General features: G+C 36.1%; 1 protein-coding gene across 20 annotated transcripts in view; it reads right to left on the bottom strand.

Moving 5' to 3' along the window:
- Window positions 1-25,420, bottom strand: part of PHLDB2 (pleckstrin homology like domain family B member 2) — a 199,810-nt gene that overhangs the window by 1,923 nt on the left and 172,467 nt on the right. For 12 of the 20 annotated variants that reach the window (XM_039857031.1, XM_039857035.1, XM_039857043.1 and 9 more), the window contains 9 exons: window positions 24,903-25,043; window positions 23,652-23,751; window positions 21,130-21,144; window positions 20,050-20,070; window positions 16,211-16,418; window positions 7,214-7,304; window positions 6,131-6,277; window positions 4,101-4,320; window positions 497-582 (listed from right to left, as the gene is read on the bottom strand). In XM_039857031.1, the coding sequence (XP_039712965.1) occupies window positions 497-582; window positions 4,101-4,320; window positions 6,131-6,277; window positions 7,214-7,304; window positions 16,211-16,418; window positions 20,050-20,070; window positions 21,130-21,144; window positions 23,652-23,751; window positions 24,903-25,043 (1,029 nt within the window). The remainder of the gene's footprint in view (window positions 1-496; window positions 583-4,100; window positions 4,321-6,130; window positions 6,278-7,213; window positions 7,305-16,210; window positions 16,419-20,049; window positions 20,071-21,129; window positions 21,145-23,651; window positions 23,752-24,902; window positions 25,044-25,420) is intronic. The other 8 variants (XM_039857039.1, XM_039857040.1, XM_039857025.1 and 5 more) reach the window with 5 other exon arrangements.

Genomic DNA, 25,420 nt, shown 5'->3' with positions numbered 1-25,420 from the left:
TTTCAATTTATAGAAATCTATATAGGAATTACTTTTGCTCTAGTATAACCTATGCCCCCATCCCAACACTTTTCTCAAGATTGTCTATCTTTGTGGCCTTTCTGCATAAGAATTCTCACAGAGAGTTGTCAAATCCTCTTAGCAGCTACTTAGCTGGTTGTGGGTGCTCAATAAATAATAACTGTTATTCTTAGCCCTACTAAGAGTCTTTCTCATAAGTAGGTAGTAGCTCCTTGTTAGAACCCTAGCAAAGAGTCACTTGGCAGGGGCTCCCAAATGAATATGTCCAGAATACTTCCTCACTTCACCATGACTTCTTTTTCACAAAAAGATCAGATATATCTACATGAATCAAATCTATGTTTACTTTTCCAGCACCATTCTGATAACATCTATCCATTATGTCAGAATGACAAATCTAAATATCTTCAAAATAGAAACATTTTCCAACTTAATTATGCATTCAAATTGGAGGAATCTAAAAATTGATGTTTACCTTATTAGCATTTTTGAGGTGATCATAATATACTTCTTCAATGGCTTGAAAGTATATTACTCCTTTTAATTTAGTTTCATGCTTGTCTGCAATGATAGATGAGTGTTAAAAGATATACTTTATCACCACTAATGAACAGTAAAAACTATAATTATTGTAATTGTCATTAAAATATTTATCTAGTATTAAAATTATCTATGGTTGACTGAGATAATCTAGGTTAGTGTATTAGCCTGGTTCTATATTAAAAAAAGAATAAAAAAAGATGAAATTATCAGCCCAAACCTAAGGGGCTAAATGACTTTGCCCAAGGCATTCCAGCAAATTAGCAGTCAAAAGACACTACTGACTGTCGGGTTAATACACATAGTATAAACACAGTAACACTGATACAAATTATTTCTCCCCATTCTCCAAGACATTTGTTGGAATGGAAGCATTAATATGCAGAGATGTAATAAAATTTGTAAGAATTGTGTTTTTTCACTTGTAATTTAAAATAATATTTTACTTATGATCCTTTTGTATCATATTTTTTGGTCTGGCATGCTTGATTTTCTTTCCTGTTCCCAATAAAGTGTCATGTCAATAATTTAATGTCCTTTCAGTGCAGCATTTTCCAAACTGTTTCTAAGATTTCATCCGATTTGCCACAAAAACCAAGCAACCAAACTGCCAACCAACCAACAGCATCACTCTGTGATCTAATAAGTTCACGAAATATTCTATAATTTAAACTCAGCGAGGATTATATGCATGCGAGCATATTAAAGCATTTCAAAAGCATGGAATGAGATGCAGAGAGAGAGAGACTATCATACACTGTTGGTGGAAGTGCAAATAAGAAAAAGCCTCTTTTGGAAGGCAACTTAATAAAACAAACACAATTAAAAATGTAAAAAATTCTCTTATTCAGCAATTCCACTTCCAAAACTATATTGTATAAGAACCTCTCATTCACATGCACACAGATTTGTGTTTGTTATAGCAGAAGGCTGCAAAAGGTCTGCTTAAACTTTAACAGGGAACTGATTCAATTATAGACCAGCCATACAATGGAATCTACACAGCCACTGAAAAGAGGTGGGCCTGCATGTGCTCACTAGAGAAAAATCTGGAGATATTGTTATGTGAAAAAGGTTACGAACAGACTGAATAATTTGGTCCCAACTCTGTGAAAAAAGAAAGGACAAATATACATTCTGAAACATATAAAAATGAATATAGAAAATCGAAAAGGATATTCCAAGTTTAATAGCGGGAAAAGGTCAGAACTTTTGAGATGAGAAAGAGAAGATTTTATTACTAGACTTTTGTTGTATTTTTATTTTTACTAATGAATATCACTTTTTTCCAACAACAATAAAAAGCTAGTCTGAAAAACAACAGCCCTCGGAAGTTCAGTAGAAAATAAAGCTGTTTAATTGCATTCAACCCAGTGTATCTCTCAAACATTTGCTGGAACTGATTCTGCAGTATTCATGGAAATACAATAATACTTTGTTTTCTGAAAACAGATACAAAATAAAATCTGGAGATAAAAGTAAATCTTGTCAGTGTTTCAAGCAGACAGAAAACTGGGGAATGAAACTTGTTTGTAGGGCACTTCATATATAGGACTCTGAAAAATATAGGACTTACAAGGACATTGTGAACTAAGAGAACCAATAATACTACTGTAAGTTGACGAGACAGTGCTATTCATTCCGTTTCAGTAGCATTATCCTACAAATTTACAGACATATTTTCTGTGCCTCAGTTTTATTTAGAGACTCTACGAGTTACTCAGTTAATACATAAGTACAGAGGCCAGGGGCACGGTCGACGTAGAGACCTAAGACACTAGCTTTCAGTGCTCACATTTACAGTTCCTTTACACATACCATGGTCATGTACCTCACTGACAAAGTGAAGGGGTGAGGTGCCTATGGGATCAAGTCCAACCTGAACTGCATTCTACACGACTTCCTGTGGACCGATCTATTCCTGTAGTTGGAAATGTTTTGGGAAAGAGTGGGGGTGGGGGTGGCGGGAGCAGACAAAGCTGATGATGGCTATAAACAGAGCCAAATGGGCAGAGTTTATCAAACTCAGTCTCACCAGTCATATATAAATACGTAGATTTATATATATTTCTATAATATATAAGTATTAAAGAGCTGAATTAAATATAAATTTTGTCTGCTTTATGTATTAAGATTCTGAGTAATCTTTCACATACCAAAAAGGTTTTGGTGTTTATAAAAATATTGAAAACCGATCACTAATAAGTTTAAATTTAGAAAAATTCATTTATACGGGGTAGAAGGAAGGGGCACTGAACCACCCACCTGGCTGACAGGTGGTAGAATGAAATAAGGCTTCAAGAAATGAAGAGCAGAGAAGAGTGAAGCTGCTTTTGTCTGAAGTTATTTTAAGATTTTATTTTTGGAAAATTCGGGGTGAGGCAAAATTTTGTTTATGTATTTTGCAGGCACTAAATTGGCATTTCTTATTAAATAGGCATCTTCAGTATTAACTGAAAAGACCATTTCTGGATTCTTATAAAATCCAAGGTCAGAAAGACCTAGAGAGGCATAGCAGGGGCCTGTGAGGGTTAAGTCATTCACTTCAGACCACTAGCCACCACAGTAACTGGAATTCTACCCCAAAAGCTCCTAACTGGAAGACATGTACCCCCACTCTTTCCTCACTCCAAATCTGGGGCTCCATAGCCAGTGATTCCTTTCTGCATGTGCTTCTTAGTTTCTCACACGTCCCTTCATAAACACATCCTGACCTCACACTATAGATTAAATGACTGGACTGTTATTTTTTTATTTATCGCACTGATACACTTTTTAACAATTCCTAACAATGCTCATAAATGCTGATGCAGTCACCCCAAAACAGGGTCTCTTCATAACTTCTGGTATAATACAATTCTTTTCAGCAGCTGAAAAGAGAGCAAGGGTATACTTGTGGTGATAATGGACATGTGGTCAAGAGTAAATAGGCTTCTTGATAAGTATGCCAATATTCCCTGTATCTACAGAAGGTTGGGTAGGGCATGTTTCTCATAATCCATCATTTAGGCATCCAAAAATATTTCACTTAATAAATACTTACTTATTCACTAGTTCACTGATAAGTTTTACTCTCTGGACTTAAAAGACCATCACAGTTTATAGACTAACTACAGTTTATAAACTAACTACAAATGACTGTCGGCTAGCGCTGCCTAACTGGGTGTGATTTAAATAGGGCATGTGACCATGAATAAATAGAAATCTTTTTTCTTTTTTCTGGCATCATAGTTTAAAAGACAATATTTTTGTCAAAAAAAAAAATTCCATTTAATATTTATTTGGGCTTGAGCTTATTTCAGAACTAAAATAGACTAATTCTTTTTAAATAAGATAATTTTTTTATTTCTAAGAGGAAATTCATATCATGTGGACCATATAATCTGATTATAAAATAATACATATTTACAGTTAATATTGTCATTAATTCTATTACTTACCAATCTACCTATTTATACTGAATTTTACTGCCTTTGCTCTTTAACAGAGGGTATATTCCTGATTTGACTGTATCACTTGGATTTTTTTTTATCACCCACCTGCATAGTAAGAGAATGTGCGCTTGTTCCGATCAAAAACAAACCAACGTTTTTTCCAAGTTTTAATTTTTCCACCCATTTTGATGAGGTATCCTCGGCAGGTCTTCTCTGTGATTGATACGTGATAACAGGTATCAATATTGTGGCCAGCAGTCTCCACGTGGCTCCGCAAATCAAAGTCTTCCTTCCGAACAGGCAGATAGCGTGTCAAAGGTCGAGCCTGGGAAAAGTAAACACATCGCATCTATAGTGAATTACTTGTTTCATTTTAGGTCACAGATGTTAAGATGTGGAAATAAACTGAAAAGCCTAAGTGCTAAAATGCCTGTGTGACTATGAGAACTTAAGATAAACATCATCATTTTGAATCTAAAAAGTTGGTAGTATTTTAAGAAGGATGCTACAATAGGGGGTGGGGTGGGGAGTGGATAAACTCAAGCCAGTAAATTCTATTCCCTGAAATGGGCAGATGAGAAAGTGGAAAAATGTCATTTATCTTAGCTTTCAAAAAAAGGTCCTTAATACTTAAGAACACAATGAAATTGGGTATGACGTTATTTGGACTGCTTCCTATAGAGGAAGTCTCCTCCACCATAAAGGTTCCAGGAGTTCTCCCGGCCACAACTTCAGAACAGTTCTTTTTAAATATCCTCAGACATGGCATGATTAATGAACAATGTTTTAGTAAGTACAATCCCAACAAGATCCCCCAAACCTATACACATAGGCTTCCATATACTTTCTAATAGAAATGGAAGGCAGAGATTTATGTTTTGCAAAGTGAAGCTAAAATATGGTAAGAAACAGAGTCAAAGCTGTACCCAATGAGCTGTCCAGAACCAAAGAGATGGACATAGATGTCTTTTATTTTACTATGGCTGAAGTAGAAGTTTAATCTAGGAAGCACAGATCACTATGGGTAATATTTCTAAAATGATGTTTTATTTTATACTGTTAAATTACGCCACCCCTTTGCCCTGCAGGAAATGACCTAATCATATACTTGGAGGCAAAACTTATAATTAGGATTAAAAAAGAATTGCGCTTTTTGGTTTGGTTTCAGACACTAAACAAGCATGAATGATCTTCACTGTGAATCAGAATTTGGCAGAGATTTGGCATAATGAAACAAAATGAACAAGTTTTCCTTTGTAGTTTATCTTCAGTATTTTGCCTTTGATTCTGTGATACTTTGACTGTGGACAGATGTCACAGACTTAGTGATACTTCAAAGCCTTAAAGACAGTTTCTTGCTGCTGTGCTATCAAACTGCCAGCAACTACAACAAACAAGAGAAATGGTACTTTTCGCCTTTAAGTCTAGTAAACCTTGGTAAAATTGATTTGAAATTTAAATTACATGGTACTTAACAAAGCTTTATTTTAGTTTCTCAGAAAACATACATTATGTTTTAGCTTTAGCAATAAGAACAGATTCAAACTTTATGATAAGCAAGATGAAATTAAACAAAATGGGTGGTCTTCCTGAGTTTTGCTTGAGTTCAGTAACCTTGTGCACATATGTGTGGACTGGTGTAGCAAAGGGAACACATGTGACAATACAGTAGTTAGGAAAAAAAAAAACCCAAAACACTAACGCCACCACCAAGACAAAGCAGGTAAAATTATTCTGTTCGGAGTGTTTGCTTATAAAAGATGGTTTAATAGGACCTCTTCTAGTCCTCAACCAAGGGTTTTAGTTTGGGTGTTGTAGTTGTTTTCAGTAGCAAATCTAGCTGCATTTTTCAAAGCCACTCAAATAAACAAACAAAATCATTCTTTTAAATATACTCTAAACAATGGGTAGAAGAAAAAGTGCCTTTTCCGTCAAAATTTTCCATGTGTGAAGAGAGAAAAGTGTCATTTGGTTAGTAGGTCTCCAATGAGCTCCCCCCCCGACTAATAATGCACATCGTGTCCAGAGCAAATGCGCAGGGGCAGCAGAAGGCATCCTGACACAGCATCACCATCCTCTACAGAGCGCCCACTAGGGGGCAACATGCTCTTATCTATTCAGATCGACCTACCAACCTGTGCCCTTTGTTTCTCCCTTATTTTTACTTCTTTTTCAATTAACTTTTGCCTCTGGCTAGTTTCTTCCTGCAATCGTTTTTCCAGGAGTTCTCGGCGTCGTTTTTCTTCTTCCAGAGCTCGTTTTTTGGCTTCCATTTCCCGTTCCTAAATATCATTAGGCAGAACAAATTTTAAGATATACTGGTTATACTTGAACGATTCCAGTTAATAGCAAAAAAGGAAATTCTCGCTAGACAATTTTGGTTTATAACCTAGTCCCTTAACAATATGTAACTTAGACTTTGAAACACCCGTAATCATTACCTCTCATATAGCTTTCAAAATCATCCATTGTAGAAATGCAACCTCTAAATTTAATTAACACTTGAATTATTAAGTGAAAATCCAGCTTGAGACTGCATTCAGTCATTTCATAATGATGACCACAACTTTCCCATTTTTAATAAAAAGTCTCACAAACTGTCAGTCAACCCTAATCATGAGATTTAGCCTTCCTTTCAATTGCTGCCTTCTGACTGAAGGTCATGCATGGGTCCTTCCAATTCCTGTTGTTTCTCTGTGACTTCCTGTCCAAAGGTTGCAGAGGAAGCACATGGGGAAGTTAGAAGAGGAAAGGAGGTGCCCTTTAGGGCAGGATGCAAAGGCCTTTGGGGGGATTCCTAAGGAAGGTCAGACTCTGGCTTGAAATACAGTCACAATAATGTGGGATTTTTAATGTTACAATAGTGTAGTTAATGCAAGTTGGCAAGAAAGAGAGAATGTATAAAGGTATGACATTCTTCCTTGTTCCTTGATAGGCAAATGAAGTGGCCATCGAAGGGAAAATATAATACAAAACATTCATTTTGGTCTATGTCAACATTATATAGTTTTTAAATTATGAAAAAATTGCAGTGCAGTAAAGAACCTTAGAAATCATCTAACACTCTTAGTTTTCAAATTTAAAAAAAATGAGGCCAAGAAAGGTTGAGTGACAACTCCATAATCATACTGTTTAGTGAGGTTTGAGGACAGTTTCTCGATGTCAAGTGCAGGGCATCTTGAACCACCATACCACTGACCTCACTAAATTAAACCTACCCTGGATTCAAGCAGCCGTGTCTTCTCTGCATGAGCCTGCTTCAAAAGTCTCTCCATTTCTTCTATCCTGGCAATATTTGAAGTGCTGGCACTGAATAAAACACAAAAGCCTTTCAAGAATATTGTTTCAGACTGATGTCTCTTCAAACACACACACACACACACACACACACACACACGTTCCTTGAAGGTGTATGACACAATCCAATACAATTTAAAAGGTGTTACCTAGAGGATCAGTGTCTGAAGAGGCAAGTCAACTCGACTTTGAAAATTGTAGGTGATATTGACTTATCTCAGTGTAGGAGACAAAATGTGGGTAAGCAAAATAATGTCAAAGTAAAGTGCTTTACTCATAAATAGATAAACCAAAACCAAATTTTACAAAGTGTATTCTCAAAATACTTCTTGCCAAGTCTAAAAATTATGGCCTGCGGGAGGCCTTCCCATTAGCTTAATTGTTCAGAGATGCCAGACCAAGAAGACTATCATCAAAATTCCATGTAGATGACACCTAAGGTTTGAAGTCACTTTATTTAGTTTGGGAATGTGTGCCAACAGCTGCTTTTCTGTTGTGCCTTTATATACGTGGACATTTTATTTCTTAAGTGATGATGCCTATTTAAAAAATGATTCCTCTTATAGGTGCAATGGAAGAGTGGTGGCCAGTTTTATCAATAACACCCATCCACCATATCAATGAGGAAACTGCATAAAAGGATTCAAGAATTTCAAAAGAAATGCATTTTGAGAAAAACATCACATAAACAAGTAAAGAAAAAAAAAACAGATGAAGTGAAAGCTTTACGAACAGTTAAAATAACTAAGAGAGAAAGAGAAGAATTTGGAAATGTTTAACTCTAAACAAAATTTTCTTTTTTCCACTTGCTTATATTTTATTTGACTATTTTGGAAAAGAGGGATCATGGCTCAAGTCAAAACTTATTTACTGTGATGTTCCAGCCATGGAGAATCAAAGACGCTTCTTATGTATGTACATTTGTATAGTCATTTACATATCTGTTTTTCTACACTCTCTTGAGGACTGAGAGACTTTTGTATCTCTTTCCCCCATAGCATAGAGTCTGACACATTGTAGGGATTCAAATTTGTTAGTCACATAAAAATGAATTCATATAAAATTCATATAAGAAGAATAAGGTAATTATTAATATAATCTTCCAAAATTATATTTTGGATCTACTCAAACCTAGGATGTTTCCAACATAAGGCTGAATTTTTTTTTATCATTTTTAAATAAATTAAGAGTTCTTTTGAAGAGATCAACAACCGTAACAGTAACGTGATGCATACGGGTTATCTTAAAATTAGTACTGTGAACACAAATGTTTATAGCTACTTTTTCATATTTGCTGAAACTTGGAAGCAACCAGAATGTCTTCAGTAGGTCAGTGAACAAATATACTGTGCTACTTCCAGACAGTGGAACATTATTCGGCATTAAAAAGAAATGAGCTATTAAGCCATGAAAAGATACTAAGGAAATTTAAATACATATGACGAAGTGAAATAAGCCTACCTGAAGGCTACATACTGTATGGCTTCAACTATATAACATTCTGGAAAAGATAAAACTATGGAGCTGATAAAAAGATCAGTGATTGCCAGTGGTTTGAAGGGTTAGAGGGAGGGAGGGATGAATGAAATGAGGGAGGGAGGGATGAATGAAATGATGGAACACAGAGAATTTTTAGGGCAACAAAAAATACACTGCACAATATTATAACGATGTATATAAGTCATTATACATTTGTTCAAATCCATAGAATGTACAATATCCACAGTGAACCTTGAAAACTATGGACTTTGGGTGATAATGATGTGTCAGTGTAGGTTCATTAATTGTAACAAATGTACCACTCTGGTGGGGGATGCTGATAATGGGGGAGAGCTACGCATGTGTGGGAGCAGGGGCTATGTGGGAAATCTCTGTACCTTCCTTTCATTTTGCTGTGAAACTAAAAATGCTCTAAAAGCTTTTTAAGTCTATAGAAAAGAAAAATCAGTATTGCCAGCCCCATTACAAAATGCATCTATCAAAGAGTGAGGTAGTCTTAGGAATGATGGATTCTTAGAAGCTTTTTAGGCTGTACTTCAAGTGAAGCCAATTATTAGCTAGGTGTTTTTCCTGAGAAAGAGGAAAACATGGCTTATTTCCATGAGCTGTTGTGGGAGGCACGAAAGGGTAAGTTCTGTTCTCTTCAGTCAGCAAGAAATTTTTAAAAAATCTTTCATTTTTGTGCAGGAATTCTCATTCCCCTTTATTGAGAAGATCCAACTTTATGAATGAAAAAGGGAAAATTTCATCAGCTTACCTAAGAAAGAAAGCATAAGACAAACACGCAGGCCATAAAATAGCACAAACTTATGTCTATATTCTGTAGTGTGGTCTGTGACATCACATATATATGTCATATGTCTTCAATTAATTTGGAAATAATCTGAGTTTCACTAACTCTCAGGTCTTAAAAATTTGCCAGTTAAAAAAACAAACACTCACTAACAGTCTAAACCCCATTTGTCCCTTTGCTCTTCCTACCACATCCCCATTTTTATCAGGCTTGTGCCTGAACATTGTTAGTTACAGGAAACTCACTGTATGTATTCCTTCATATTCTCAAGAGCATTTTTAGAAAGTTTATTCTTATGTTGAATCAAAAGCTATTTTCCTACATCTTCCATTCACTGGCCTAAGTATGACTCTGAAGCCACATGATTCCTATCCAGATGAATTGTTTGCAAATAACTTGGTTAAAAACAAATATTTTCAGTCCATGGTTTTTCGTACATTTGTAATTTGGACACATTTTGGGGGCAAGTTTTCAAACATTTATCTATATTTAAATATTTCTGTTCATTTTTTAGAATTTTCAGGGTGTTCTGTATTTATTTTATAATATTTCTAATGGCATTTCTGCTAATTATACTCACTCTATTTATTTGGCAATGTTCCCATAAATGCTTTAATTTTAGCTCCAAATGAACCGAATTTTCTAAAAACATTTGATGGAAAGTACATGTTAACATTTACCATTTCATGACTTAATAGCATTAGGCACCTAAAGTCATCTATTTAATATATTTTATATACTCTAAAAGCTACTTTGGTTATTTTGTTTAAAAGAAATTAATTTTTATCCATTAACACTTACTTGTTCTCTATAGCCACACTTTTGCTATTGGTTTTTCATATTTCTTTGACATTTAAGCTACTTTTATTCAGCAAAACTTTTGCTGCTCTATGATATATGTTGCCATGACTTGATACTTTTTCTGAGGTCAGAATTGCACCTGAAGTCAAAAGTAAATGCAACTAAAACAGGAATTTAGGGAAAAGTCTAGGCTTATCAATACCATGGCATGTGAAAATGTCAACAAATGAAATATCTTTTATTTTAGCACCTTCTATGGATAGAGAGAGTCTTAAGTCATTGCAGATAAGCTTTTAAATGCATTATCTGTAGCACATGACACTCATCCTTGTTTTCTCAAGCCCATCCACATTACGAGAGTAATACTTCCTTCCATTGTTCCAACTCCTTACTTTTTTCATACGGTAGGCACAAATTTATGATCTCGTAAGTGACTGCTATAAAAAAATGGCTCGTTTTGCCAACTTTCTCTGCTTAGTAACATTCTGCAATTTTATCAACTGAAGATTTCTTTTGTATCTGACCAACTTTGGTAAAAACCATATTCATAAAGGAAAGCAAAACTTACATCAGGATAAAGGAATCTAAATAGCAGGTTTGAGGTTTTCATTACTGAATAACATTATCTTTTAGCAAAATTTGAATTTCCTTGTATGAATTAGAGGCAAAGGCAAAAACAGAAGAAGGAAGAAAGAAAAGCAAACAAGAAATTGTCATACAAGAAATAAAAAAAGAAAAAATCAAAACATGGAGCAAAACAAAATTTTGCATAAAGACATAAAACACTTTTCCAAGACTGCCTTCAGTGCACCAATATTGCCACTAAATAAAAAGTTAGTGTTGCAGAATATTTATTTTCCATGAATCTCCAGTATTTTTCCAGCTAAAGAAAATAATTATCCCTTATAAAATATCTAATCTTTATTTAGTAGCTCCTTGAGAATTAGAAAAACATATGTCCTCTCTTCTCTAATACTTCCTCCTCAACCATTTTTCACATGGTCTGACATATATCCTTTTGACAGTTGGCTGCCCCCTCTAAAATGATGTGGTTTTCTGTATCTTTTCTGAGAGCACTCCCTAGAATAAGATGCATACAGTGGGTGTTGACTATTGATAATGGAGAAAATAAAGTGGTATAAGCATTACTAAGAGAGTCACTTAGAGTCAGACGGTCATTGAGGAAGTGGGGCCTATGCATATCTTCTGCCTCAGTTCTCAGAGCTGCTATTAAGTTGCTAGCCTGTTGCTAAACTCAGCTCAAGGGTGAGCCATAAAAATGCTGAAATAATTGCCGCATGTACATATATAGACTCATAGACTCTACTTCCTCCTTGTAGTTTCTGACTCCCTTATTCGCATATTGGAACTAACCAATCCCTGTTAACCTAGCCAGAATCCTTCATTTGCATAGAGGACCAAAATGGGAACCACACTTGTAAAACCTGCTTTTCTTTGTTCTCTTCCTAGCACAATTTAGGTTACTGCCTGAATCTGTGCTGCCCAGGTCGTAACCCTTTTTCTTCAAATAAATGCTTTTTGTTCATTTTTTATAGCCTGAACCTCAAGCAGAATATAAAGTTTTGCCTAAAATGAAGGGATTGGATGCATTTGAAATTCTGCTTAAAATATCTTTCAAAACCATATTCAGCCATGGATTGCTCTCAACTCCATATCCAGTCTTATTTCTCCCTCCACACACACAGTGCTATTTAAGCTATCATAAGTGATCAACTTCCCCAACATTTTCTCAAAATATGAGCACAAGATCAGGACTTAGTAAGTTAATAATAGCAATAGTAAAAATAATGTATCATTGTAGGTGATATTCAGAACACTGCATTCTGTAAGCCAATTCAGTAATTTTAGCAGGATAGACATTTTATGAAGAATTATCTATCAGTTACCATCTTCTAAGACCCAAGGCTTGTTTTCTTAGCTTTATCTTTCTTTACAGTATAAGTTCTGATGCTGAAAAAGCAAAAACATTGTCTGACTCAAGTAATTTTCTGGTGGACACAAAAATGATATCTCAACAGAAAGTAAAGGGCAAATGTATCCACAACTTTGAATAATTCTATAATTCTACAAATGGCTTTTTGTGACATAATACACCACAAGACTAAGTTTATGTCACAAGAATTTCAGCATGGAATTACCTCTTTAAAATATGTATAATTTCAGGGTATTTTAATACATAATTTTTTTAAATCATAAAAAGGAAAATTTTAGTCCTTTATTTCTCTTTCTACCTAGCTTCACCAAGTTCCCATTAAGAATGTGCTGTCATAATATACATTCCAAATATTATTTTCTTATCACCCACTTTCCTGATGTTTGCCATACTATTTTCCATCATAATAATAGGTACAAGCTTATCTTAGGATAGAATGAATTTTTTTTTAAAGGTGGATGGTAGCACAAAAGAGAAACGCCTCTTTTTGCCTCTCTCCCTTTTATACTAAAACTTCTGCAGGCATCTTCGACTTTGGCTTCAACTTTTTGACATTCAGAGGATCTGATAGCTCAACGAAATAAATACTGTTAGTAATTTCTGACTGTGGTGATTGGTTATTCACAACTGCTAGCATCACTGGGTCAGTTCTGTGTGAAGTAACTATGGAAAATGATCATAGCTGCACATAAATACCCACTAGGAATGATCACTCTGCAATAATACTGTTTTCTTAATGTGGCATGTTCGGTGGAACCATTCTCATTTTCTACTCTTGGAAACAATTCCAAGAAAAAGCCACTGAGTGAGCAAATAAATATAAATTAAGGTTTTGCTGGTCACTGGGTTTGTGTTCAGATTTGAACTTCTAATGCTTGGTTAGTATAACTGAAGTGGTTCCCTTTTTAGGTAATTTCCTGTACTCCCTGTCGCATCATTTAATGTGAGAGATGAGGTGTGGACAGTGATGATTTGGAGGGATGCATGTTCAATGCTAACTTCTGGAGGGGAAGGAGAGGTGGGGAGTGGAAAATGGAGGAAGAAAAACACCGAGATAGGAAAACCCTTAGAGTGTATTCATTTACTAAAGGTGGGTCAAAAATAGAAAGAAAAAAAAGGTTAAGCTATCAAGAGTTTACCATAGAAATATTGTTATAATGAGTTCAAAATTATTAGGGAAGAGGGGAAGTAGTCTGATGTTTCCAATATAATAACTAAGTAAAAAGTGCCAAAGAAATGTGGGAAGTCCCTCTGAGATTACTACACTGGGAAACTAAACTGCTGTATTTCATGGGCTCTCTTTTAATGTTAACTTCTAAGCTCCTTATCATCATTATAGAATAGCTGCTGAGTTGCTCACTTTTGTTTGTGTCCTGTTATTCAAAATTATCACATTGAGTTGGTCAGTTTATACCGGACAGCAGTCATTTATGAATGATTACTCAGAGTTCCAGGCTTTCTGTCCTGAGGAGGTCAGCTCCCGGCACTCAGTGGCCTGGCTCAGACAACCTCCTCAGGGCAGCAGGCATTTCCAAAACACTTTCAGGGCAAGAGATGGTTTGACGCCCAACCATTCCACACACTCACGTGTCTTCCCCCAAATAATCATATTACATTTTTTTTAAAAGTGAGATACTGCATCTTCTAATATTGAATAAAGTGAAATACTACACCTTCTAATATTAAATAATAATGGTAGCAAAAAAAATCTTTATTCTTTATTTTTACATAATTTCCTCCTTAAATTTAGGTTGTTCTCATGTGACAAGCAGTAATACAATTCTCATGGTTGCTTTCAAGTTTTTTACAAAGAACTCTTTTCCTTCTCTGATATATATCCAGTATTATTAATATTTCACCCATTAATGCCACAATTAAAATACACTGTATTCTATGTACCACAGAATGTAGCATATATCCTTTTCTTCTTTTCCCCGGCCCCTCAAATTTCCTGACTATACTGTCTGGTTTAGGTGTCTCATATTCTTTCCGTTTATGAAATATTAACTAATTCAAAGCATACCTTGCTGATATTACTTTCTCTCAGTCACTGTCACTCATTGTTTTTAGGGGGAGAACAAATTATTCAAACCTTTGTAAAGAAAGAAATTATATTTACATGATGGTAATTTTCCATTAAAATGTTTTTAAAATCCATTATCCCCTTGTATTCAAGAAACAATCCCTCCATTTCACAGACCAGCAAATCAGGACCATGAGAATTCTAAGATCTGCTTCAAGCAGCACAATCAGTTGTCAGGTCAAGACCAAGGAGCACAAGTATTATTGTGCCCAGCCTGTGACTTCATTTAATACAAGGAAGTTTGTTTGATGGCAATTATCCAATTAGACATTTTCATTTGAGACACACATGTGCTCAGTTAACATTTACTGAATACTGGATAGTTCCTGGGGTGAAATCATAATGGTCCTCAGCCAATTGGAACAGATCAAACACAGAAAAATATCAAAATTAAAACTATGTCAATTTTCTTATATCTTGAGGTGTTTATTCAACCAACACTTATTGAATATCTATTATATGCCAAGATCTCTGCTGGGTGTAGAAACCAAAAGATAATTAGACACCCTCTTTGACACTGAAGAATTCATCTAATTATTAAAGATGAAAATTTATACTGTGATAAGTGATATTCAAGTGCATGGAAACATAGAAGAAAAATGCCCTAAAAGCATGAATTTTCATGCGTTTCCAACTTAAGTTTGAGCTTGAAGGTTGAGGAGAATTTCTCCAGGCTCAGATGGAAGGGGGCGAGTGGGATGGTATAGACATTTTGCAATGCCAGATACTATCAGTGCTCGGTTAGTACAGGTTGAGTGAATAAACAAATTAAAGGATAAACTGACTGCAGACAGTAGTGGGCTGGTAAACCAGCTCTCTGGAGAAAAACAAAAAAAAAACGATATGTAGCAAATGCTGATTTATGTAGAGTAATTACTCCCACCCTGGCCAGTTTCAAACTACCAACAGGACATAGGTGATCATAGAGTTAGGAGGAGATGTGCACATTTGGCACTTGCCAGCCAGTATGAGCCAACTCCAGCCTGCTGCTAACTGTACAGAATTTTTAAGTGTTTGTGGAATGAAGGAGCCTATAAATGATTGAATGAACAAACTATGTGATTCCCGGGCTAGGACCAACATGATCAAAGGCACAGAGATCTGAGAATGCATTCCCCTGTCAATTAATAAGAAGTTCTGTGAGATGTATGAGGAAGAGAGAGAATTAATGGGAAGTTGGGCTGGATCTAGAATGCCACGCTCAGGCTCAGGGTCTGACTTTAATCAAATGGTAGTAGGGCATCATCAAAGCTTTTGAAGAGAAGGAATACAATGACTAGATTTATATTTTAGATGTGCCTTTAGCCATGATTCCATAAAACCACCTTTGCTTGCCTTAAAGTATGAAGAACACAAATATGAATGGTTAAATCCTTACAAAAATTTTAATATGCAGAACAGCTAAAGCCTCCCTTTTAATGAGACAAAAGGGTAAGGAAACTTCGAAGTTCTTATTCTACCATTGGAAAATTTTCTTTATTTAATCAAAAGCAGTCCTAATGAAGCAAATTAATTTTAAGCACAGTATACACGTGAACTCCAATGTAAAAAAATAAATGAGAAAAATGGATTATATGATGTCTGACTGGCTAAGTCACACAGGATACAAAGAAATTACCTTTAAAGGCCACCATGACATGTAACCTTTTTCTGCATTAGAGATCCTTTATATCTCAGAAATTTGGGCTTATCCATATACATTACATTACCCCAAATTGATGTCTTTACTTTTGGAAATCAGCAGGTACTTCTCCAAACCCGAAACCTTACCTACAAATAAATCTTACCTGGAGATATTGTCAGGTGAGCAAGCAGAGATGCTAGTCTCCATACTATCAGAGCTGTCTAGGCTCAAAGTATCAAAGGCCTGGTCCTTGTAACTGTGATCTGGGTAGTGGAAACTGTTCAAGTAGACATTTGATTCAGATGCTGTGCGGTTGTAAAATTCAGAAGATTTCTGCCTTTGTCCTTCACTCATCTGTTGGTGATTATACCCTAATGAAAGAGCCATAAATATGTTAGTATGCCTCATTTTTCAGTCTTAGATCTTATAAGACTCAAAACACCAACCCAAAACATCTGCCTATAAAACTTGGCCCTTCGTCTAATTTGTTTTGAAGCCAAAAAGATCAAAGAAACAGCATCATGCTCAGTGCAAGCAAGAGTTTCAAAGAAGTGGTCTTGTGAGTGATCTCTTTTTGTTAGCAGATCACTTGACACTTTCCTATGCCATTCCCACATCTCTGCACAATTGAGAATAATACATCAGCACACACAGAAAGACAAGAAAACCAAAACAGAAACATAATTAAAGGCCCTGATTCCTCTAAAAATGGCTGGGTTCAAGTGATGGCAAGATGACTCCTACTAATAAGTAATACTAGCATCTTAGGGCAGTCCCCTCTTCCATGATATTCAAATTTAAGAGATACTTGATCTAGTCATAAAAGAGCACGTGGATCACCTAGGTGTAGGATTTGAGAAACTTGTCTCTAACTCATCATCACTAATATTTTTAATCTGGTTAAGAGCCAAACGGCACATTTTTCTCATTTTTTTTTCAATTTCCCTTGTTCGCCAATAACTTATTTAAAACATTTAGAGTCAACAATTCTTTCGATGGTTGTACTTCTCCTAATTACTGTATATACAGTAAGTCCTCACTTAATATCATTGATAGATTCTTGGAACTGTGGTGAAATGATGCATAAGAACACCAATTTTACCACAGGCTAATTGATATAAAGAATTAAGTTTCTATAGCATCTCATAAATGTTACAACAAAACATCATTGTTCAAAGATCTATTACACATAGCTCTCTTTTTTTCCACCTTCGCCGTCAGCCTTCCGCTAGCTGGTGAGAATGACCATATGACAAAGTGGGAACTGTATCATTTGGCACCATTAATAAGAGGTGTTTTCCTTACCCTGGTACTTGGCCAGCTGCACATTAGGTCATGGCTCTGCTCTGTGTTATTGCTATGGCTTTCTCTCCGGTAGCTGATTTCGGGCATCATAGATTGAATTATTCTTTCTTTTTTAATTTTCTATGTATGATATACTCATGAAACAGGGATCATACTGATAAGCAAATTCCTCAAATCACTAAAAAGATGTTGCTCTAGCTAGTACCGTGGTTTGCAATCTCTTTCTCCCTGAGTAAATTTACTATCAGGCCTATTAAGAGTTTACAATTGGACCATTTACATTTTGCCTCTATTTTTGTGCTCTGACTACCTTTCAACAGGCTTTTAATTAGTAATGAAATGGCCAAAATGCAGGCAAGAGGGTGAGAGAAGGCAAGTGATTCCAGACAGCTTCCTCTGCTGTTGATTAAACATTTCCATTTAAAAACAGAAGCCACATCCATAATACTTTAACAATGCGTCATACACCAAAGTTACTGTGAAGTGATTGTAGTTATATGAGGAATTTTCATGCCATTAGTATTTGGAGCACTTTTAGGTAATTAAGTGAAAATATGTTAGTTCAGATTAAGGTATTTCTGAGAAAACCAGTTTCCTCAATACAAACTGTAATTAGATGTTGTAAACACCAATACCTAGACATATATATGTAAAAGCTACATATCACTTAGCTAAGAGAAGATGCAAAATATAAATGCACACAATTGGAATTTAGACAGAATGTCATTAATTGTAACAATTAATGCATAAAGCATAAATAAAGCCAATGGAGGCATAAACATAGACATGTCTTATACCTACACACACACACACACACACACACACACACACACACACGTATAAAAGGTAAAAACAATTCATTACTCAAATATTTAACTTTGATATTTGAATCTTTGGAATTACTAATCGCTCCTTTTAAATAGTTTCCAATTATTCATTATGAAAAGAATGGGACAAAAATATCAGAAATTATTTGAAAAGGTCATACATGTATCTTTCTTTAGGATTCAAAAAGGACTAGTTGGCAAAGAATACTTCCACATTGACACCAACTATGTGAAAGAGATTTCTTTGTTTGAGTATAAAAAACAAATTCCTAAAAAACAGTCATGTAATTTAAAACATACAAGAATTATGTCCTTGGCAATGACATGGGCCACAACCCCCACTTCCCCTTCAGTTTTTCATGATGAGGAAAAGTTAATTCCTATGATGCAACTAACATTTTCTTGAAGAAAAAAGAAAAGAGGGTAAGTATATTTCTTCCTAAAACACCTGCTCCTCAGATCTTCCTGGATTTCTTTTTTTTTGAAAGTATCACAGAATAAGAAAAAGATCTTGCCACTTTCATGTAAGGTAGACAGTAAATTAAAATGACTCAGAATTTTCAGATGTAGGCACAAGGGACAGTTGTGTGACAAGGTGTACTGTGCTAAGGATTGTGCACATAAATTCCCCAGATTACCTCACTATTTTGTTGAGGTTTGGCTCTATGTCTCAGAGAATCTTCCATCATTCTGGTGGTAAAATAAGCCTTACATTTTCATGACAACTTAAATGAAAAAGCTTGCTGCTAATGAGCATATATTTCCCCATACAGGATTTTTGTTTTTTGTGGATCAATGTCAGTGGAAAAATCAACCTCATGGAGAGGCTCCTCTCTCCCCACAGGCAACACTTCACTGATCATGAAGAACTCAAATGTCACCTGGCTTAGCTTCATCCCTCCTGAACAATTCTAATGAAACGAGTTAGCCCTGCAATTACAAATAAGGTTGTGACCCTGGGATTGTACCGCTGTGAGTCCAAAGAGCTGGTTTTGGATTCAGGCTCTGGCCTGGTCATCCACAGGTATAAGTACTTTCAGTAGAGGAAACACCCCAGGAGAGGAGGAGACCAAGGAGGGTACCCTGGTAGGAGGCCCAAGGGGAAGTGCTGGTGCAGTGAAGCAGCACTTCAATAGGCGTTCTTTATCAGGGAGGGCACACGCATGTCCCATTCATCACAGAATCCCCATTTATTTATTAGTGTGTGGATGTCATGAAAGGAAGTCATTTAATGAATACAGTTTCTTATCTATTAACTGAAACTAAATTAGTGGCTCAGTAAGAAAGTAGAGTGCATTTACTGTTTGAGGTGAGGCAACTTAAGTGGATTAGGAAAAAAGAGACTTTACCAACTTCTGAGTCTATGTGTTTTGTTTTTAAGTTATGTAGCAAGAATAACATTCAGCAGTGGGACAGCAACCGAAAAGTAGAAAGGGTCTTGTAAATGCTCTAAATCTTTTCTATCAAGACAAAAATAGTTGTGTAAAGGGGTATTTTATAAGGTTTATAAAGTGAGACTTGATACTATCTGAGGCTGATTGCTAAGTATAGCATATTCAGGTAACTCAAACCAACTCAACTCTCTTCACCACCATGGGAGAGCCAATATTTTGCATGTGCAAGGCCCACTTATTATTATTTTTAATGCCAGTCTCTGTGAATTCTGGCTAATTGGACCTGTAAAGTCCTTTGTGAGTTAACCACTGTGGAATATATATAGTCTTGCCAATGTTTTTTAAATGTGTGTTATGTACTTTAAACTTATTATCTAGGCCTCAATATAGAAAATGAGATGACTTAAAATTATAACTTGGGTTTAAGAGGATAAAATCAATTAGTATTTTTGGTAACTTAGCCTTTCATAGCTCACCTGCTGAGAAATTCATTCTTCCTAACCACAGTCCACAGCGAGAAGATGAAGATACGAGACAAGTCAGGAAGAGAATGATAGAGAATGGGAAAAAAGATACAAGATCAGAAAGGATGACAAGGGAACAGAGAAAATATACAACTCTTCCAACATGCAATCACTGACGGCGTTAGTAACAATACCAGATTGACAAGTGAAATGTTCACATTTTTAGATTAAATTTGAGTTTATAGGGAAGAATTCAAGAAGTTAACAAAACAATAAGTTTATGACACATGCATACACTTAGGCAAAAAAAAGAAATTGTTACAGAAAAAAAAAATACCTTTCACACATATCGGTCAACCAGAAAACAGGGAGAACAAAAACAACATTATATCTATCAAACAATTCTTTTTTTCAAGCAGACAGCGACAAATAGTTTTGAAGAGCTAAGGTTTGTAAAATGCCATTCAATTATTTGAAGCGGCGTCCATCAAACTTTATAACAAGTCAATCCTCTAACATCCTACATCTCTACCAGCTAGCCACAGTAATAAGCATTTTATTCGAGCCAGTCATTTAAAATGTCCTTCATTCTACACTAAATCTTTCTTATAAAATAGGCTCAAATAAAATGATTAAGTAGGAGCCCCTTAAATCCTTCCATACTCCTACAACATAGCCTGCTCTATTTATACCTGGCCTTTATAAAGGAGCAACCTCATGTTTTATACTTATCCTACACACATCACAAGGCCCACTCTTTTCTTTATCTAATCTAGATCCTAAGTCTTACAAAACAATGTTTCCAAAGCACTCATGTTTCCTGCATGGTCTGACCTTGTCATAAAAAACAAAACAAAACAAAACAAAACAAAGAGGGTCATGCAGCTGCCTCTGAATGAACAGCAGCTGCACCCAGCATTGTGTTTCTAGCAAATGTGCAATAATTTTTCTCTATTGTGTAAAAGAAATATGCATTACACTAAAAATTCACCATTGTATAATTTTAAATCTGATCATTTCTTAAAGATGACTTGACAATGACTTTTCACTATTTGGTAGAAACAAAACACCACACAAAGAAGATTGTCATACCTTTCTTGGACTTTCCTGCATTGAACAGAAGACAAAAGGATAAAAATTTCATTCATGCTAAAGCTTCCAAAGCAATAGTTCACAATTTGTACAAAAGCCAATAACCATTACAACTCTAAGAGCCAAGTTCCTGGGCTCTCTGCTTTAAACTCTGCTCTCAGAGATCTTCGTTTGCATGATTCCCATGGTCAGTTCTATTTAAATGGTGCTGGTTGAAGGAAGGCTTATACTTACACCATGGTCCTTGATGCATCCATTATGAATAAGCAGCAAAAAAATAGTTCATTTAAGTTAATTGTGTTAAAGTCAAGAAAAATGATAAGATCTATTAAATGAGCTATATCCAACTTTTCCAAAAGCATGGCATTTTACTTGTGTTTGCTATTTTAACGAAGCCAACAAGTGCTAGTGAAACAATTCTAAATGAAATTGTGATTCATCCCTTCTGGTCATTGTGGGCCACCAGTATGGGCTTAGCAGAAAATCCTGCCAGTTTTACGATCAGCTATGGCTCTAACCACTGCAGTCCTTGGCCCCTCTTCCTCTGGGTGGAGGAGCCAAGGGAGGCAGGTGGGCCTCACAAGACACATCACACCCGCTGCTTGGATCAACGCATATTATGGTTCTCTATTTCCTCAGAAGCCGCCTCATCAGCACCACAAACTCTTTAAGGAACACCATTTTAGAGCTGCAGTAGGACAAGACTAAAGCTGCCATCTTCCAGAGTGTACAAAAGACCTGCCAGTGAAGAACCAGGGCAAAAAGGTCAAAGAGAACATATTTTCAGAGGGTCCGTCCCTAATGTGACCTCAGGGAATTGGTTCAGTTTTCCTGTATGAATCCAGCATGTGGATTCCCATTATGTGAGGGGAAAACAGAGATTATCAATATTGAGATCAAACATTCCTTCAGTTATACCATACTCTCACAAGAATTTTCTTACATGATAATGTTAACACTCTTGATTTTTATAAATCCATTCACTTAGTATAAAGGTCTAGTTTTTCTTACTGTCTGTTTTAAGAAAATACTTTCAACATAAAGTACAGTGTTGGGGCCAATCCAAGCTTTGATGCCTTCAGCCAGTGGGAAAATTCATTTAAAAAGAAGTCTATAAATATCACAGAAAAATGCTGCACTAGAACATAGACTTGACCCTCAAATGAACGTAATAAATGACAGCCAAAATATACTCATATATGTTTATTATTTATAAATCATCAGAAATATTTTTAGCTTATTAAGAAATTAAAATAAAGAAAATAAGAGAAGTTCAATCAAATGTATTTGATTTAAATGTTAACATTATAAACCTATCATATATTATGAACCTCTCTTTTGACTATTATAGCCTCTATTAACTCTTAAATCACTTCTAGTAATGATTCAGAAACCTCATTCAAGTGATATATATACACACACATAACTTATACACATACATATACACATTACATATACATACATACATATGTGTATATACACTAAAATGTCTATATAATAACTTTTCTTTTTTTTTTCTGATAGAAAACTTCATCCCCCTGGTACCACTGCTAGAGAGGTTGAGCAGTCAGAATTGAATCACAGCCAGCTTGGAAGAAAAGGCTTCAAACACACAATGCATAAATGCATTTAAGGGCCAAATGCATTCGTCTATCAGCATCCAAATTTACATGCTGGCATACTTCCATCACTGCATTTACCACATTTTATTGAAATCATCTGTTATGGGCCTTTCTTCCTCACTAGACTATAAGCATTTCAAGGGCAAGGATCATGTCATTCATTGGCATTCTTGGTCTCTAGTACCATGCCTGCTCAAAACTGAGGGTCGATGTAAGTTGTTGACCTAAATGACTCTATTAACACAGTAAATCTAATCTTCTCATTGAGAAGCTCACCCCTGGCACTGCATTATAGCAATTTATTGTAGCCCCACAAAGACTATTTGGGAACTCCATTATAAATGCAATGCATTTTTACAAAGAAATAAAACTTGTTCAGAATCAAAGTCTACCTGAAACCTAATAACCACATAGCATAAAAGCTCAAACCACATTAAAAAGCCTAAAAGAATTCTGTCCTGGGCCACTAGCGCTCTATTTACGTGTCAGCTCAGTGAGTCTTTAGCACATGGTTCAACACAGTGGTTCAGTCACAAATCAGGTAGGCGACATAGTTAAGTGCTTAGTGATCTCTCTGGATCTCGGCAGGCTCTCTTTTATTTCTACCTATTAAATGGGAAGGATAGTAATTCTCTAGGGCCCTTTCTGGTTTCAGAAGTCTATTGAATTTATGAAGTACAATATTTAAAACATACCAGACACATACATATACAGGAAAAGTTACCTTAGTACAACAATAAGGATATACATATCTCTCCTCAAAGGGGACACATGAAGAGTAGAACTGAGGACTTTGCTTGATCTCCTCTTTAATGATCCTCATTGTTGCTCTCCCTCCCTCTCTCTGGGGACTTACAATGCTTAACAAAATACATGATACTTGATTTAAAAGGTACATACCTCTGAGCATCCTCCGAGACTCTGAGTCTTTGGTCATCGTTGCCAGTGAGTGAGGGAGCACGCTGCCACAGCTGTTGCTTTGTCCCAGGGGCAAGTGAGCCTGTGAGAACCAGGAGGAAAAACTTCAGGCAAACTACAGGCCAAAACAGTCCTTGGGGACATGACCATTTCCCTGTTTCTGTAACTCCTATCTAAGCGCAGAAGGCGAAGAGGTCTTTTGTCCAGTTTGTGGATGCTCAATGGTAAAAGCCAGTCACCATTCCTCCCAAGGAGCTCCATGGAAGTTTCCACATCACAGCAATTCTTCCAGTGGCAGCAACTCCAAAAAATGGGGAAACAGTGTCCAAAACCACCTGAGAGAAAAACTTAGAGCTCTTCATGCACAAGGAGCAGAGAGGGCAGATGCAGGGGCAAGAACGCATGCACATCATGCACCAGGACAGAGATCTACCCTGTAACAGGTACACCAGTTTCCATCTATCCCCAGTTATCCAGTAGGCTGAAAACTGGAGAAACCTATAAACTACTCCAGCAATTTATCACTCTCTTTAATAGCAAAATCTCTTATGTAAGACATTCTTGGAACACAAGATTATAAAATAGATTAAAACAAAGGAAGGGCCCAAATGCCTGCCCCACTCAGAAACTCCTCATTTGCCTCTCCTCCTCTTCCTGCAATGACTCATCAGGCATGTTGGCAGAACGTGAATTAGGGTTTAGGTGTTGGACCACGTAGGTTCGTATTCCAGCTTCACTGCTGAACAGCTGAAGACACTTGGGCTGGTCAGTTAGCTTCTTTATACCTCAGTTTATCCATATGTACAATAGGGATAACAATTAGTTCCTCTACTGAATAGTGTTGATGGAATTTAAAATAAGACAACCCACATAAAGCTCTCAGGCTCTGACATGACTCAATAAATATTTGTTGCTATCACTCCTGAAAATCAGAGCTTATATTCTCCAATTTGCAAATCTGGGATGCAGCCACGGGAGTCTGTCATGTAAGTGAACGCCACCTACTGCTTGTGCGGTGGTGATAGAAAATACCCTGGACCACCTAGGTCCCAGAGGACAATTCAAAATGTCCTCTGAATAAGACAGAATATGCAATTTAGTTATAACATCCCCTCACCAAGCAAATTTAATGGTTTATTATTTAGCCTTTTCCTTAAGGACCTTTGGACATCAGTCAACATAAGGACAAGAAGACTCCCTGAATGCGAAGCCCATGGTTTTCCCATGTCCTACCTTTGGGGCGGTGCTTCTCCCCATGGTAGCACTGCTGAAATGTGGGGATGTGGAAGGTGTGGTTTTCTTTCGAGGCAAAGTGTCACTCAGATAGAGGCCTTCTTTATGCTGTTTTTTCCTTTCTTCCAGACTTCTAAAGTGCTTTAAATGCAAATGTAAAGCAGAATAGCAAAACTTGACTAATTGAAACTGGTCACTGAAGTAATTAAGAAGTAATTAAGAAGTATTTACAAAGAAGTTTGGGAATTTTAACAGAATTAAAATAATTCACCTTATACTTGTGTTCACAGGCTTGGGCTAGCATTTGGTAAGATACACAGACACTAAGAGAATTTACTACTGATCCTAGAAACAAACAAACAAAAAATCCACCTTTCACTCTCATAGTAGTGCCTGCTGCCTTGGGGCCTCAGGACAACTTACAAATTATTATGATGGTCGCCATGTGGATGGCGGAACAGCCAGTGGACAAAGCAAGTAAGCATTTTCTCCCCTTGTCTGTCTGGACAGTTCTGTGT

This window comes from Pteropus medius, unplaced genomic scaffold (assembly GCF_902729225.1).
Source record: "Pteropus medius unplaced genomic scaffold, Ma_sr-lr_union100, whole genome shotgun sequence".
Taxonomy (NCBI): Eukaryota; Metazoa; Chordata; class Mammalia; order Chiroptera; family Pteropodidae; genus Pteropus; species Pteropus medius.
The sequence above is the reverse complement of the archived record's forward strand: the minus strand, read 5'-3'. Positions and strand labels throughout refer to the sequence as shown.